The 15373-nt window shown below is 49.8% G+C and overlaps 1 protein-coding gene across 1 annotated transcript in view; it reads right to left on the bottom strand.

The window, feature by feature from the left end:
* The window catches only part of LOC140394025 (uncharacterized), a 654493-nt gene that overhangs the window by 374016 nt on the left and 265104 nt on the right, over window positions 1–15373 (bottom strand). The window contains exon 20 of the mRNA XM_072480809.1: window positions 13831–13922. Within this exon, the coding sequence (XP_072336910.1) occupies window positions 13831–13922 (92 nt within the window). The remainder of the gene's footprint in view (window positions 1–13830; window positions 13923–15373) is intronic.

Genomic DNA, 15373 nt, shown 5'->3' with positions numbered 1-15373 from the left:
CTTCTGGCTTGTGTCAGTGGCAATGGGGGTGGTGTAGGCGAGGACAGAACATTGATGTGTGTATTAAAAAGAGTCACCTGAACACATTCCAGCATTGCTATTGGCCTGTTGAATCACACATATGATGGTGATACAACACTCACTTTCATGCTGTTGAGTTGGTTGAGTTTCTCGCGGATGTCATCAGCAAAGTTTGAAGGATCACCTTGTGCCCTAAGCAGCCACCCCTTAAGTCTGCCTCTGCCTCAGAGGAGATCAGGACAAGTGAACTGCCACAGGGTAAAGCATCATGGCGGCTCACGGGGATTCTTGCCTACATTCTACAGCGATTGCACACCAGTTTCACATTTATGTAGTGCAGGCCCTTGCAGTGGATGAACACTCCAGGGTGATCTGGGTGTGCAGATTGCCATGTGTCTACAACCGATCACACCCTCAACCTGAGGGAAGTCTGTCAGAGAGAAACACACATCCGACGACCAGCTCATTTTGACCAATTTCTTTGCAGGCAATGTTAAAATCATTGCCGATCCTAGCAGATAATCCATCAGTCACCTGTTTTATGCATTGTGGTCCTTTTGGATAGAAGATCCTGGTTATGCCTCCAACAGATACTGAGTCAGTCCATATGCAAATGCAGAAAGATGAGGACGATATCCAGGTTTGGGCTGACAAGTGGCAAGCAACATTTGTGCCATACAAGTGCCAGGCAATGACCATCTTCAACAAGAGAGAATCAAACCATTGCCCCTTGACATTCAATGGTAATTGTTCAATCCTCCACTATCAACATCCTGGGGGGTTACCATTGACCAGAAACTGAATTGGATCAGCCGTATAAATACTGTGGCTAAAAGAGCAGGTCAAAGGCTAGGAATCCTGTGGCGAGTGACTCATCTCTTGACTCCCCAAAGTCTGTCCACCACCTACAAGGCACATGGCAGGAGTGTGATGGAATATTCTCTCCTTACCTGGATGAGTGCAGCTCCGACAACACTCAAGAAGCTTGATACCATCCAGGACAGAGCAGACTGCTTGATTGGCACCCGGTACATAAACATTCACTGCAAAGGCAGCACATATCCAATCGGTTCAGATTAATGGCAAAGTGCCGACACTCATCCGGACCCTGAAGAAAGCTTCTCTTAAAGATTAAGTGATCTCTGTCACATGGATTTTTTCCAATATTAGTTCAAATATTTCAACGTTTGGGGGGGGGGGGGGGGGGGGGGGGGGGATCTCCATGCATTCAGTAACACTGATGTCAACAATCAGGCTAAGCAGCCAATCACATCGACAATGCTCACAGAGAGCAAATCAAGAATTAAAATGCAATGAATATCAATTTTACAGCTGCAAAGTAAATGATTGGGACATACATGTGGGATTAATGTAGAAGCAATATCATAAACAAACTTATGAAAAAAATACTTTAAAATATGTACATTTTCTTTTAACACAATGGAGAAATCGGCTACGCCACAAATATAAAATTTGTTGTTCAGGGCGAGAAAGGTTTTTCCAGCAGTAATTCTGAATTTAGTATGACATTTAGTTGCACCTCACTTAACAAATGGGAAAAAAGTCCTCGAGCAAGCGCATTAAGCCACGTATTTATCGGCACTCACAGCGACTTGCTTTGAATAAGGGGCCTAAAAGGGGAACGAGTGGCCAAGGCCACACATAGCCCCGCTGTTTACAATGGAGAGCCCTGCTCGCCGGAACTCCCTGTTGTAGCGAGAGATCGGGACCCCATTTAAAAATGGTATTCCGATCTCCGAAGCACCGATGCCCGACCTCTACCCCAGCCCGAATGCACCAAGGAAGTACCCCCAACACCCACGGTGTGCAACCCCGACCTGGTCACACTCGTGCAAAAATGCCAGCTTGGCACCTTGGCAATGCCAACCTGGTACTTTGGTAGTGTTCTGCCAGCTGGCAGTGTCACCTGGGCACATTGGCAGTGCCAGGCTGGCACCCAGGTGGTAATGCCAAGATGGCTGGCTGGCTGTACCCAGAGTGCCAGACTGGCACTTCCAGGGTATCCAGGTTGCACCAGCAGTGCCACGGCACCACCCTGATAGCTGGGGGTCCCCATGCAGCTCGGGGCCTCAGATCTCCTTGGAGATCCCATGAGTGCCGCTCCGTCTGGTCCCAATTTGTGGGGACCAGTATCAAAAAGTTCTCGCCCAAGGGCCCTGAGGCGAAGGCATTGAATCCCAAAGCTTCAGGTACCTCAGGAATCTGCACATTAGAGTAAGTCTTACTGCCTCGCTCTAATACTCAGATTTGCTAAAACGTGATCCTGTCCATTGTGGGTGGAATTCCCCTTGCAATGCCTCACGAGATTGCGTTGAACCTCGTGAGGCGTTGCGAGCAGGGTAGATCCTGGGAGCGAGGTCTCCCGGCTTTCAACGGCCATGCCGCACTGCTGCGAGATGCTTTTCTGGAGCAGCGTGGTCGGAGGATCGCACCAACGGGGTAACATCAAGAATCTCCACCGTGGAATCAATAGTGTCAAAGGACATGTTCTCGACAGATCAGTGATTTCGAATTGATTGTAGTCTGAGTTGATTTCAAGGGTTAACTCTGCACGTGTGGTCGCTTAAAATTACTGTCACTCTCCGAGGAGTAATGATGGTGAATGCTGACAGTTTTACCATCATTACTACTACTAAATCCAAAATGTGATCTCGAAAACTTCCCAGAAAACATATGGGGCAAACCCTTCCCCATAGCAGGTAAGGAAGCAGCTGTACTGAGCATTGATTGAGTCTGAGTCAGCCCCTTATTGGCTGTTGGGTTCTCACGTTGCTTTCAATGGTGAGTTTCGGGAAGCAGAAAACTTTTGGGTACAACATTAAATTTAAAACTGCGTTGAAATCTTGTTCCAGTTGTGCAATTGGCACGTGATAATAGATAATCTGACAGTCCCGATGGGGGTTGCGCACAACCAGACTACTGTGCTCAAGCCAGCATCCAGTGTGCTGACATTTTTGTCAGTTTTAATCCTCGAATCACAACCAAACCCATGGGCTCCTCCTGTGTAAAGTTCTCCCCACTCTTGGTTCTGGTATCCACAATTTATCAGCTCAAAATTTCCTGAACTTTTTCACCGTAACTATAGTGTCGGAGTAGAGTTGTGTCATTTGCTTCAGCAGAAGGTTTGGGTGTTGATCGCGGGCAAGACCAATGTAAGTATTGGCATAAATGTCAGTGTGACTTCTGCATGAGTCCACTCCAGGAAATCCCAGCCAAAGCCTTCATTTAAACATTTATTTTTACAGAGAGTCTCGCACTGGCCTCAGCTTGTTCAACCACTTTGGCAAGCAGGGAGCCAAAATCTACATCAGTGAAGGCTTGGGTCAACTATACACTTTGCAATTCAAACTGAGACAAAATAAACTATTTACAATGAGATAAAGCTGCCAGCCAGAAGAATTTAAAAGACAAGAATTTGTCTGCGTTGGAGGAGATTTACATCCTTGCATAGTCAGCAGCTGTCAATGATGAACTCTACCTCCTTGAAGTCATCAGTTAATGGTTCCAACATCGGGATGGACTGCAAGTCCCTATTCGCTTACTGATCGCTTTAGGATGCTAGACCTTTCCTTTTTCCCCCACCCTCCCGCCATCTGGATCCAGTTTTAGATATCCGCTCAAATGTAATCCTCAGAGGAAACAGAATTTCACAATCAATTTATTTGCTTTAGCTCAGACCATGAGCCTAGCTTCAGGCAGTCAGCAGGAAATAAAATGACCACAAAAAAATCTGACAAAGGAATATTAGAAATATGAAAGCCCCTCGTCCAACCCCTGAGCCATCGAGGAGGTATTAGAGTGGAAGGACATCAGAGGTGCCTTCGATTATACAGGCATCTTCAGTGTCCGGCCTTCCCGGTGAGGCTCGGTACCGTGAAGCAGCTACACAACAGGCTGAAGAAATACAGCTGTCACCTGGACCTTGAAGGGTCAAATTCAGGGGATACATCTGAAGAAATTTGAAAGTTACAGTACATGGGAGAAGGATTTCTGTCACTTAACTTCTGATGTTGCGATGCCGGCGTTGGACTGGGGTGAGCACAGTAAGAAGTCTTACAACACCAGCTTAAAGCCCAACAGGTTTGTTTGAAATCACTGGCTTTCGGATCACTGCTCCTTCCTCAGGTGAATGAGGAACAGGTAGGTTCCAGAAACATGTATATAGACAAAGTCAAAGATGCAAGACAATACTTTGAATGTGAGCATTTGCAGGTAATTAAGTCTTTACAGAGCCAGAGAGAGGGGTAATCCCAGGTTAAAGAGGTGTGAATTGTCTCAAGCCAGGACAGTTGGTAGGGTTTCGCAAGCCCAGGCCAGATGGTGGGGGGTGAATGTCATGAGACATGAATCCAAGGTCCCGGTTGAGGCCAAACCCGTGTGCGGAACTCACCGCACAGGACCTTCAACCGACGTTATACACGAGATACATCGATGACATTTTTTTCCTTTGGACCCACGGCGAAGAATCACTGAAACGTCTACACAATGACATCAATAAGTTCCAACCCAACATCAGACTCACCATGGACTACTCTCCAGAATCGGTGGCATTCTTGGACACACTCATCTCCATCAAGGACGGTTACCTCAGCACTTCACTTTATCGCAAGCCCACGGATAACCTCACGATGCTCCACTTCTCCAGCTTCCACCCTAAACACATTAAAGAAGCCATACCCTATGGACAAGCCCTTCGTATACACAGGATCTGCTCAGACGTGGAGGAGCATAACAGACATCTACAGACGCTGAAAGATGCCCTCGTACGAATGGGATATGGCGCTCGACTCATTGATCAACAGTTCCAATGCGCCACAGCAAAAAAAATCTCACCAACCTCATCAGAAGACAAACACGGCACACAACCGACAGAGTATCCTTCATCGTCCAGTACTTCCCCGGAGCGGAGAAACTACGACATCCTCTTCGCAGCCTTCAACACGTCATCGATGAAGACGAACATTTTGCTAGGGTCATCCCCACAGTCTCACTACTTGCCTTCAAACATCTGCACAACCTCAAACAAACCATTGTTTGCAGCAAACTACCCAGCCTTCAGAACCGTGACCACGACACCACACAACCCGCCATGGCAATCTCTGCAAGACGTGCCAGATCATCAACATGGGTACCATGGGTACCTCCCCCCCTTGTTCTCTTCCCCCCACCCCCCGCTGACGTTCACTCTCCCGCGAAGAAGTCGATGAATGGTTGCCACCTTCGGGCGAACCCCAGTACAGATCCCCTCAAGGCGAACTTAATTTTTTCCATACCCAGAAAACTTGACATGTCCGAAAGCCATAGTTCGGTCTTTGGGGGCTTTGAGTCCCTCCATGCCAGCAGTATTCACCGCCGGGCTATTAGGGAAGCAAAGGCCAGAACATTGGCCTCTTTCTTCCCCTGGACTCCTGGGTCTTCCGAAACCCCGAAAATTGCCACCCCTGGACTCATCACCACCCTTATTTTCAGCACCCGGGACATGACCCCTGCAAATACCTCCCAGTACCCCCTAAGCTTAGGACATGCCCAAAACATGTGAACATGGTTCACTGGTCCTCCCCCGCGCATCTAGCACACTTGTCCTCTACCCCAAAGAATTTGCTCATCCGAGCTACCGTCATGTGGGCCCGGTGAACGACCTTAAATTGAATCAGGCCGAGCCTGGCACATGTTGCGGTTGAGTTTACCCTACTCAGAGCTTCCGCCCACAGCCCGTCCTCCATCTCCCCGCCAAACTCCTCCTCCAATTTGTTTCAGTTCTTCCATCTGGGACTCTTCTCCCTTCATGAGCACCTTGTAGATATCCGAGACTCTACCGTCTCCTCCTTCTCCTCTAGAGACTATTCTGTCCTGGATCCCTATTGGCGGGAGGCGTGGGAAGGATGGGAACTGTCTGCGTACAAAGTCCCGCATCTGTAAGTATCTAAAGTAATTTCTCCTTACCAGCCCAAATTTCTCCTCCAAGCCCCTCAAACTCGCAAAGCTCCCCTCCAGGAACATAACGCCCATCCTCCCCACCCCCGGCCGTCGCCATGTTCGAAACCCTCCATCCATGTTCCCGGGGGCGAATCGATGGTTATCACATATTGGAGCCCAAACAGACGCACCCACCCCCCCCCCCCACATGCCTCCTCCACTGGCCCCATATCTGCAGGGCCGCCCCCACTACCGGGCTGGTGGAGTACCTGGCCGGCGACAGCGGTAGGGGAGCCGTGATCAGGGCTGCCAAACTGGTTCTGAAGTGTACAGCTTGCTACAGAAGTCCCGAAATACCTTATTCAGTCCTGCCGGGTCCTCCACTCTGCTCCCCTCCCCATCAACCACTCTACTTATTTCCCTGGCCGCCTCCCTGTTCCTGAGTTGCTGCGCTAGCAATCTGCTAGCCTTCTCCCCATGCTCATACACGACTCCCCTCGCTTTCCTAAGTTGTTCCACGGCCCTACTCGTGGATAGCACCCACAGTTCTGCCTGCAATGTCCGTCTCTCCCTGAGTAGGCCTCTTGGCTGCCTCCACCCCCGACCTCCTTTCCATTACCTACTTCAGATCCCCCCCCGTCAGCAAAATAACTCCCCCCCCCCCCCCCCCCCCAGCAACATCCCCCGAAAACCCCACCCCTGCCATTCACTGGCTGTATTCCCCCCCCCCCCCCCCCCCTGACTCCCTTGACTAGCCAATCTGCTAGCCCGGTGACTCATCGCTCCGGCGACCCCTTGTCTCACTTCCATAGTTTCCCCGACCTCATCTTCCGACTCCCCAGCACACCGTCCCACACTCCGACCCACTGGAGCAGTCTCACTATGCTGGGAAAGATCAAACAAGATGTAAACATCAAACAGCAACACGAGGCTGCTCCAGGTACAACACAGTTCCAGCTGTGTACACAGAAAAGTGTTAACCCACGTCCCTTTCTGAGCACCAAAAAGAAAGAAAAAAGATATCACACCGCAACACAAGGAAAAGAACCATTCGGAGGGGGGGGGGGGGGGGGGGGGGGGGGGGGGGGGGATACCCTCCCCCCACATCCCCCACAGGCAAAAACCGCCCACAAAAAATACACAAGGCACCTTCAAAGCAGTAAACAGTCGACCTGCAGTCCAGGCACAGTAGGCGTCCCTTCAACCAGTAAATCTCGGACCCTAGCTTGCGTCCGTGGGACCTTTTTTCAAGACCAGCCCTTGATCCCTCACAAAGTCCATCGCTTCTTCGGGCTCGGAGAAGTAGTGGTGTTGGCCCTGATGCGTAACCCAAAGACGAGCCAGGAAGAGCAGACCAAACTTCACGTGCTTTTTGAACAACACCTCCTTAACTTGTTTAAAGGCTGCTCGCCGCCTGGCCACCTCCTAGCTTAGGTCCTGGTAAATGCGAAGGACACGGTTATTCCACGTGCTGCTCTTAGCGCTCTTTGCCCACTGCAACACCCGCTCCTTCGCCACAAACCTGTGGAACCTGATCACAATCGGACGGGCCCCCCCCCGGACGCACCTGCCTCGCCTGTACTCTATGTGCCCCCTCCAGCTCCGGCGGTCGCGGAAAGGCTTCAGCCCCCATCAGCTGCATCAACAGGTCCGCCACGAACGCTGTGGCATCAGCTCCCTCCGGCCCCTCCGCGAGGTCGATGATCCTCAGATTTTGTCTACGGGCTCTATTTTCCAGCTCCTCTACTCTGTCCAGCAGTCTTCTCTGTCTCTCCTTCAACCCGTCGACTTCTAGCGCAGCCATCATCTGTGCATTCGCCTGCTCCTCCACCTCCTCTCCCAGCTCCTTAACTTTTTCATCCTAGACATCCAATCCCTGGTTCAATTGATCCACCGCCTTCTGAAGTGGGTCCAAGTTATCCCGCTTCAACGATTCAAAATTGCTTTTTATCACCTGCAGCATGTTTTCCAGCGCTTGCTGGATCGCCGAGTGCGAGGTCCGTAGGTCCACCATCTTTGCCCCCGGGTCAGCTTCCTCTGCACCTTTTCTTTGTCCCGTCCTCTCCCATTTGCGCTGCTTTCTGCTCTCCCGCAGTTCCATGCAGCTCTGCCCGTTCCTCAGCACCTTCGTGGCTGTCTTTCCAGCGCTCCGCAGTCCCGCAAAACCGGGGAACCAGGTCCTCAAATCCCGCCGGAGTGAGAGCCCCCGAATGTGCGGCTCACTCACTCATTGCCGCCACCGGAAGTCCGTGTTGTAAGACTTCTTACTGTACTTAACGTCTGAGCAGAGTTGATCAATTTTGAAATAAAATGATGCTCAAGATCGAGAGACTTTTTCCTGTTGATGGTCTTTATCGATTGCCAAAGGTGTGTTTCTGCTGTTCTCTCAGAGCAGGTGACCCTCCAATCTGCCTTGAGGAAGATAAAACAAAGTCAGCACTGGGCCACTGAGCTGTAGATAGAGGGAATGTGGTTGGGGATGCTGGTTTGAGTGCGAGGGGGCTTCACAATTTATTAACATATATTACTTGGAAAAGAAGACTCTTTATGAGCTAGAGGAGCAAAGGTATCTTGGGTAAAAATTCACAAACCATTAAAAGCAGTGTAGGGTAATAACACCATTTTTTAAAATTGCAAATCAAGCGTTAGATGGATTGAAAGTTACAGAGATTACGTTAAACCTGTATCGGTCTTAGGAGATATAAGAGCAATCCTGTGTGTTAGGCTCTCTTAAGGCTCATTTGGATATGGTTTATTTGCTGCCCCCTATTCAGCTACAGTCAGGCATAGAAACATGGGATAATTTGGGTGAAGTACTTTTAGAAGCAGAACGAAAGCTAAGGATTACTCACTGGTTTTCCTTCTGTGCTGCACCCTTTTGTCTGGATGCTTTTGGTATCAAGTCAGAAGAACATCTTCCCTTCAGAGTCTTTCACTGATCATGTAAATCATCGCATCCATCACAAGTACCAGCCGTCTAAAGTGCTCAGGCTGCCTCTTCGATATTGCTCAAACATGAGACATGTTGTCAAAGCTTTTCATTTTGCACTCATCATGACAAATGCAAGAATTCCAAATTTCAAATGATCATACACAGGAACCTGCTCTCTGCAAACAAAAGGAATATGTTCAAGCTTTGCACCGATCGGGAGCTTGGGAAGCCTATAGTTTCCTGTTCCTTTCTCCATGGCAATGTCCCAGCCAATCAGGGTCAACTTGTTGAGCAATCAGCATCCATTTTTCTGCTGTAGCATAATTTATTGTGATTGTTTGAAATTTAGCCTTCTTGTAGTTGTCCTGATGAGTGCAAGACCAAAAGCTTCAGCAACATGTCTCTCTTGTCAGCAATATTAAAGTTCTGTACTGTCAAGTGACTGACTGGCTCTTCATTGAACCAGAAATGTGGCAGAAATCTGATCAACAGACACAAACTGAAAACCCCCATAAAGATACGTTAGCAGAGCAGGATATGCTCAAAGCAAATTCAGCCTCATCCGGTGTAATAACCTGCACAGGACTCATCCACCTGGGGATGATTGTTCGCTGTGTTCAATTGGACGGAGTTAACCCAGCACTAGTATAAAAGGCAGGCAGCTGTAGAGCCAGCTAAAAAGGAATGAGGACCCGGTGAAAGGGAACCGGGCCCTGTGCATGTATTATGCTGTTACTGAAATAAAGGACTGTTAAGAAGCTAGTTGGACTCCCCTGGCTTTATCACATCCACCTTGTTGTCAATTTACTCTTTCAACTTTGGTCACTTGTGAATTTAGTGTTTATTAAGATGAGGAATTGTTAGCCATGGAAAATTGTGGGCAGACGCTGCTAAAGTCAAGAGCTTCTAGTGCAGAAAAATGAAACACAGAGAAAATCTCCCTTTAATTTTCCCTACCTTGTGCCTCTACCTCAAACACCATCGGGACCTTCTGGTTCGCTGGCCCGCTGGTTTCCCGATAGCATGGGGTGGCCACAATGGGAAACCCCATTGGCCAGCTGCGGGAAAGGAGAATTCCGCAGCTGGCGGGAATGCACTGTGTCAGAAAACAGGGCTGGCGGGATAGAGAATCCCACCCCATTCTTTTCATATTCCACAAACCAGCTATTCTTTCACAAGCAGATAAAACCACACCCTTGATAATGCATGCTCCAGTGCTTGATATGCTTGAATTGAGGCCTCCAGCAGCCTGAATTGCTCCATGCCAGGTAATCCACTCGGCTTCGCAATGAAACACTGGGATGTTCACTATCAGTGTACTGTAACCCAAAATGACTGATCATTAACAAAGTGAATTTGATGATACAGTAGAGAAATGGCGTTACGCATAGAGAGAAGAAAAGTGACACATGTTTCTGGTTAACTGTATGATTAAGTCCTTCAGTGAGACAAACGACTCTGTTCTTCTGCCAGAATCCTGTTATGGCACTTGGCAGTGATCAAGGTTGGCTCTTATTATTTCCAGAGACAGCTGCAAACTTGTTGAGTCATGGGTGCTTTCTTCATTTCTTCAGGATGGTGGCAATGACTTGGTAACCTGGATTCCAGTTCTCAGCATGTAATGTCTTTGCGGGGGAGTGGGGGCAGTTAGTTTAGTTGGCTAGACAGCTAGCATGCGGATCAGAGTAAAGCCAGCACCTTGGGATTCGATCACTGTTTCGGCTGAAGTAGACTTGGAACCTACCCCCTCCCCATACCCGTGATAAAAAAGCTCACGGCACATTGCCAAGTTTGGCGAATAATCGCCAAGGCTCTGCCTTCGAGCAGAGAAAAAAAAGGTTGTCTTTGTGAAGTGAACCATACAATCCATCGAATCCTCACAGTGCAGAAGGAGGCCATTCAGCCCATCCCGTCTGCACCGACCCTCTGAAATCCTACCTAGACCCACTCCCTGCCCTATCCCCTTAACCCCACCTAACCTGCACATCTTTGGAGACTAAGGGGCAATTTAGCCTGGCCAATCCACGTAATCTGCACATCTTTGGACTGTGGGAGGAAACCGGAACACCCGGAGGAAACCCACGCAGAAAGGGTGAGAATGTGCAAACTCCACATAGACGGTCATCCGAGGTCAGAATCGAACCTGAGTCCCTGGTGCTATGAGGCAGCAGTGCTAACCACAGTACCGTCCCTTTGGAGAAGCTGAGTGTAATAACCCTCACAAGGCCCATGAGATCCCCGAATTGATCTCCCCGTGGAACCCATGGAATAGGAGCTTCCCCACTAGAGGGCGGGGGCCCATCCATCTGGGAGTCATTACTGGGCTATGTAAAAGCCGGCAGGACAGGGACCAACATTCTGGTTGTCCCGACGGGAATATATTGTGTGTATGCTGCCATAGCGGCCATTTTCTATATCTACAATAAACTCACATTTATTCACCTACCAGGGCCTCCTGGGTCTTCATACTGGCGGTGAGCTAAAAACAATTGCGATTCTGGACCTCCCAGCCACACCAGGATATTGCAGTGCAGGAATGAGATTGGAGGGGTTTTGAAAATGCCCCTATTCGGGAAATTAGCGGCCTTTGGCGCAGGCCAGGAGGATTGGGCCCAATTTGCCGAGTTAATGTGGTATTTCTTCCAGGCGAATGGCATCAGTGGAGAGGACTGACGGAAGGTAATCCTCCTGACCACCTGCAGGGCCCAGCCTTCGGCATAAGTCAAAGTCCTTTGATGAATTAGTGGAATTAGTGGCGAATCATTACGACCCTGAACCATTCGTGATAATGCAATGGTATCAGTTTAACATGGCTATGCGGACTCCGGGGGAGTCGGTGACAGAGGTTCTGACATGGCTCTGAAAGCTGGTAGAACATTGTGAATTTGGTCCATCCCTCTCCGAGATGTTAAGGGACCATTTGCTGTGTGGGATTGACAGCGTGGTGAGTCAGAGGAAGTTGTTGGCAGAATCAACATTGGACCTGAAAAGAGCCATTGAGTTACCCTGTCCCGTGACAATGCTGAGAAGGGGGGTTCAGGAGCACCAGCGTTCCATTGACGACATACAAGTAAATTAGCTACTAGCACTCATTATAGAGGCTGCATAGCATTTTGATGGGAGGCACGTCAACCAAAACAGTGACCTGTCATTGAAAATAAACACAGCATTGATGTCAATTTAAAGAAACATTCATCAATTTCATTTCATTGTTGTTGGGATGGTAATAGGAATAGGGTGGTGAGGCCTACTATCCCCACCTCACCTCATTCATTATTAACCCCCCCCCATCTGAGTTAGGATTTATTTTCATTCATTCATGTGTTGTGGGCATAGCTGGCTGGGCCCATCCCTAGTTGTCCTTGAACTGAGGGCACTTAGAAGTGTCAACCACATTGCTGTGGATCTGGAGTCACATATGGGCCAGACCAGATAAGGATGGCAGATTTCCTTCCCGAACGTGAACCAGATGGATTTATACAACAATCAACAATGATTTCATGATCATCATTATACTTCAAATTCCAGATTGTTTATTGAATTTGAATTTCACCGTCTGCTGTGGTGGGATTAGAATTGGGGTCCCAGAGCATTACGCTGGGTCTCTGGATTATTAGCCCAGTGAGAATATAACTGCGCCACCATCCCCACTCCCCTCCCGCCACCCATCTGTAAGTGCCATTTGGGAGGCCACACCCGACATCCCTACTTCCCTTTGTCTTCTCCTTTTACCACCTCCAGGATTCATTGACGATAAGGCCCAGGGTTGCCTCTGTAAAGGCCCTGAAGTCTGCTTACGGAGGCAGAGGCCATAGTCAACACCTCCCCCCAGATCCTGTAATTTTAATTTAGGAAGATAGGTATCAGTGTTGCAGTGGGGTCCGTGTTGCAGTGGAGTCCGTGTTGCAGTGGGGTCCGTGTTGCAGTGGGGTCCGTGTTGCAGTGGGGTCCGTGTTGCAGTGGGGTCCGTGTTGCAGTGGGGTCCGTGTTGCAGTGGGGTCCGTGTTGCAGTGGGGTCCGTGTTGCAGTGGGGTCCGTGTTGCAGTGGGGTCCGTGTTGCAGTGGGGTCCGTGTTGCAGTGGGGTCCGTGTTGCAGTGGGGTCCGTGTTGCAGTGGGGTCCGTGTTGCAGTGGGGTCCGTGTTGCAGTGGGGTCCGTGTTGCAGTGGGGTCCGTGTTGCAGTGGGGTCCGTGTTGCAGTGGGGTCCGTGTTGCAGTGGGGTCCGTGTTGCAGTGGGGTCCGTGTTGCAGTGGGGTCCGTGTTGCAGTGGGGTCCGTGTTGCAGTGGGGTCCGTGTTGCAGTGGGGTCCGTGTTGCAGTGGGGTCCGTGTTGCAGTGGGGTCCGTGTTGCAGTGGGGTCCGTGTTGCAGTGGGGTCCGTGTTGCAGTGGGGTCCGTGTTGCAGTGGGGTCCGTGTTGCAGTGGGGTCCGTGTTGCAGTGGGGTCCGTGTTGCAGTGGGGTCCGTGTTGCAGTGGGGTCCGTGTTGCAGTGGGGTCCGTGTTGCAGTGGGGTCCGTGTTGCAGTGGGGTCCGTGTTGCAGTGGGGTCCGTGTTGCAGTGGGGTCCGTGTTGCAGTGGGGTCCGTGTTGCAGTGGGGTCCGTGTTGCAGTGGGGTCCGTGTTGCAGTGGGGTCCGTGTTGCAGTGGGGTCCGTGTTGCAGTGGGGTCCGTGTTGCAGTGGGGTCCGTGTTGCAGTGGGGTCCGTGTTGCAGTGGGGTCCGTGTTGCAGTGGGGTCCGTGTTGCAGTGGGGTCCGTGTTGCAGTGGGGTCCGTGTTGCAGTGGGGTCCGTGTTGCAGTGGGGTCCGTGTTGCAGTGGGGTCCGTGTTGCAGTGGGGTCCGTGCCGACTCAATCGGCTGAATGGCCTCCTTCTGCACTATAGTGATTCAATGATTTTATTTTTGAACAATAGTCATAGCAGTAAGTGTGAACAGAACCAACTTACATTCTTCTTCACTGCAAGTTCGCGCTTCTCTTCGATCAAGAGATCCAATCATTTCCTCCTTTCGACTTGGATTTGTTGTGTATAGTCTTGAGCTGCAACCAGAGCAAATGGAGAGGTACATTAGCTTCGGGGGATTTTGGCACGGTTAGTCACTTCCTTCATGCAGACACAGGGAGAATGTGCAAACTCCACACAGACAGTGTCCCGGGGCCAGCATCAAACCCGGGTTCTCGGCGCCATGAGGCACCACTGCGCCACCGTGCTGCCCTTGCTTGTTATATTATATGCAGTGTGTCACTTTATTTACAGCTTACAAATAATTGACAATCCTGGCCATGTTATAGAATAATAAATCAAGTAAACAAACTTGATTTGTTTGTGTCCAACCTCTGTTTGTGTTCTCTGTTAGTGTCCAACATAAAATCAACTTAGAGGCTAGTGTGGTGCAGGGGCCCTCAAACCCCCTGCACCACACATCATCAAGCAGGGTACCTTCAGGCCCGATCCCCGGCATGGCAAGATGCCACCTGGGTACCTTGACTCTGCAGGTCTGGCACCCTTATATTGGGGGAGTTTCAGGATTCTCACCTGCGACGGTGAAGGAACAGGAATATATTTCCAAGTCAGGATGGTGAGTGGCTTGAACAAAGAACAAAAGAACAAAGAAAAGTACAGCACAGGAACAGGCCCTTTGGCCCTCTAAGCCCGTGCCGACCATGCTGCCCGACTAAACTACAATCTTCTACACTTCCTGGGTCCGTATCCTTCTATTCCCATCCTATTCATGTATTTGTCAAGATGTCCCTTAAATGTCACTATCGTCCCTGCTTCCACCACCTCCTCCGGTAGCGAGTTCCAGGCACCCACTACCCTCTGTGTAAAAAAAACGTTCTTGTGGTGCTGTTCCCAGGTATCTGCTGCCGTTGTCCTCCTAGATAGTAGTGGTTGTGGGTTTGGAAGGTGCTGCCTATGCAGCTAGGTGAGTGCCTGCAGTGCATCTTGTAGATGGATGATTGCTCCTGTTCCTCTGTGGCGGAGGGAGTAAATGTTTGTGGAAAGGGTGCCAATCATGCAGGCTGCTTTGTCTTGGATGGTGTTGAGTTTCTTGACTGTTTTTGGAGTTGCACTCATCCGGGCAATTGGAGAGTATTCCATCACACTCCTGACTTGTGCCTTGTAGATGATGGACAGGCTTTGGGAAGTTGGGAGATGAGTTGCTTGCCGCAAGATCCTAGCCTCTATTTATATGGCTTGTCCAGTTCAGTTTCTGGTCAATGGTAACCCCCAGGATATTGATAGGGGGGAATTCAGTGATGGTAACGCAATTGAATGTCAGGGTCAATGGTTAGATTCTCTCTTGTTGGAGATGGTCATTACCTAGTGTGGTGTGAATGTTACTTGCCACTTGTCAGCCCAAGCCTGGATATTGCTCAGATCTTGCTGCATTTGGACATGGACTGCTTCAGTATCTGAGAAGTCGCAAATGGTGCTAACCAATATGCAGTCATCAGCGTACATCCTCATTTCTGATCTTATGGCAGAA

The sequence above is a fragment of the Scyliorhinus torazame genome, chromosome 17, assembly GCF_047496885.1.
Source record: "Scyliorhinus torazame isolate Kashiwa2021f chromosome 17, sScyTor2.1, whole genome shotgun sequence".
Lineage (NCBI taxonomy): Eukaryota > Metazoa > Chordata > Chondrichthyes > Carcharhiniformes > Scyliorhinidae > Scyliorhinus > Scyliorhinus torazame.
Note: the sequence above shows the minus strand (reverse complement) of the source record. Positions and strands in the feature narration are given on the sequence as shown.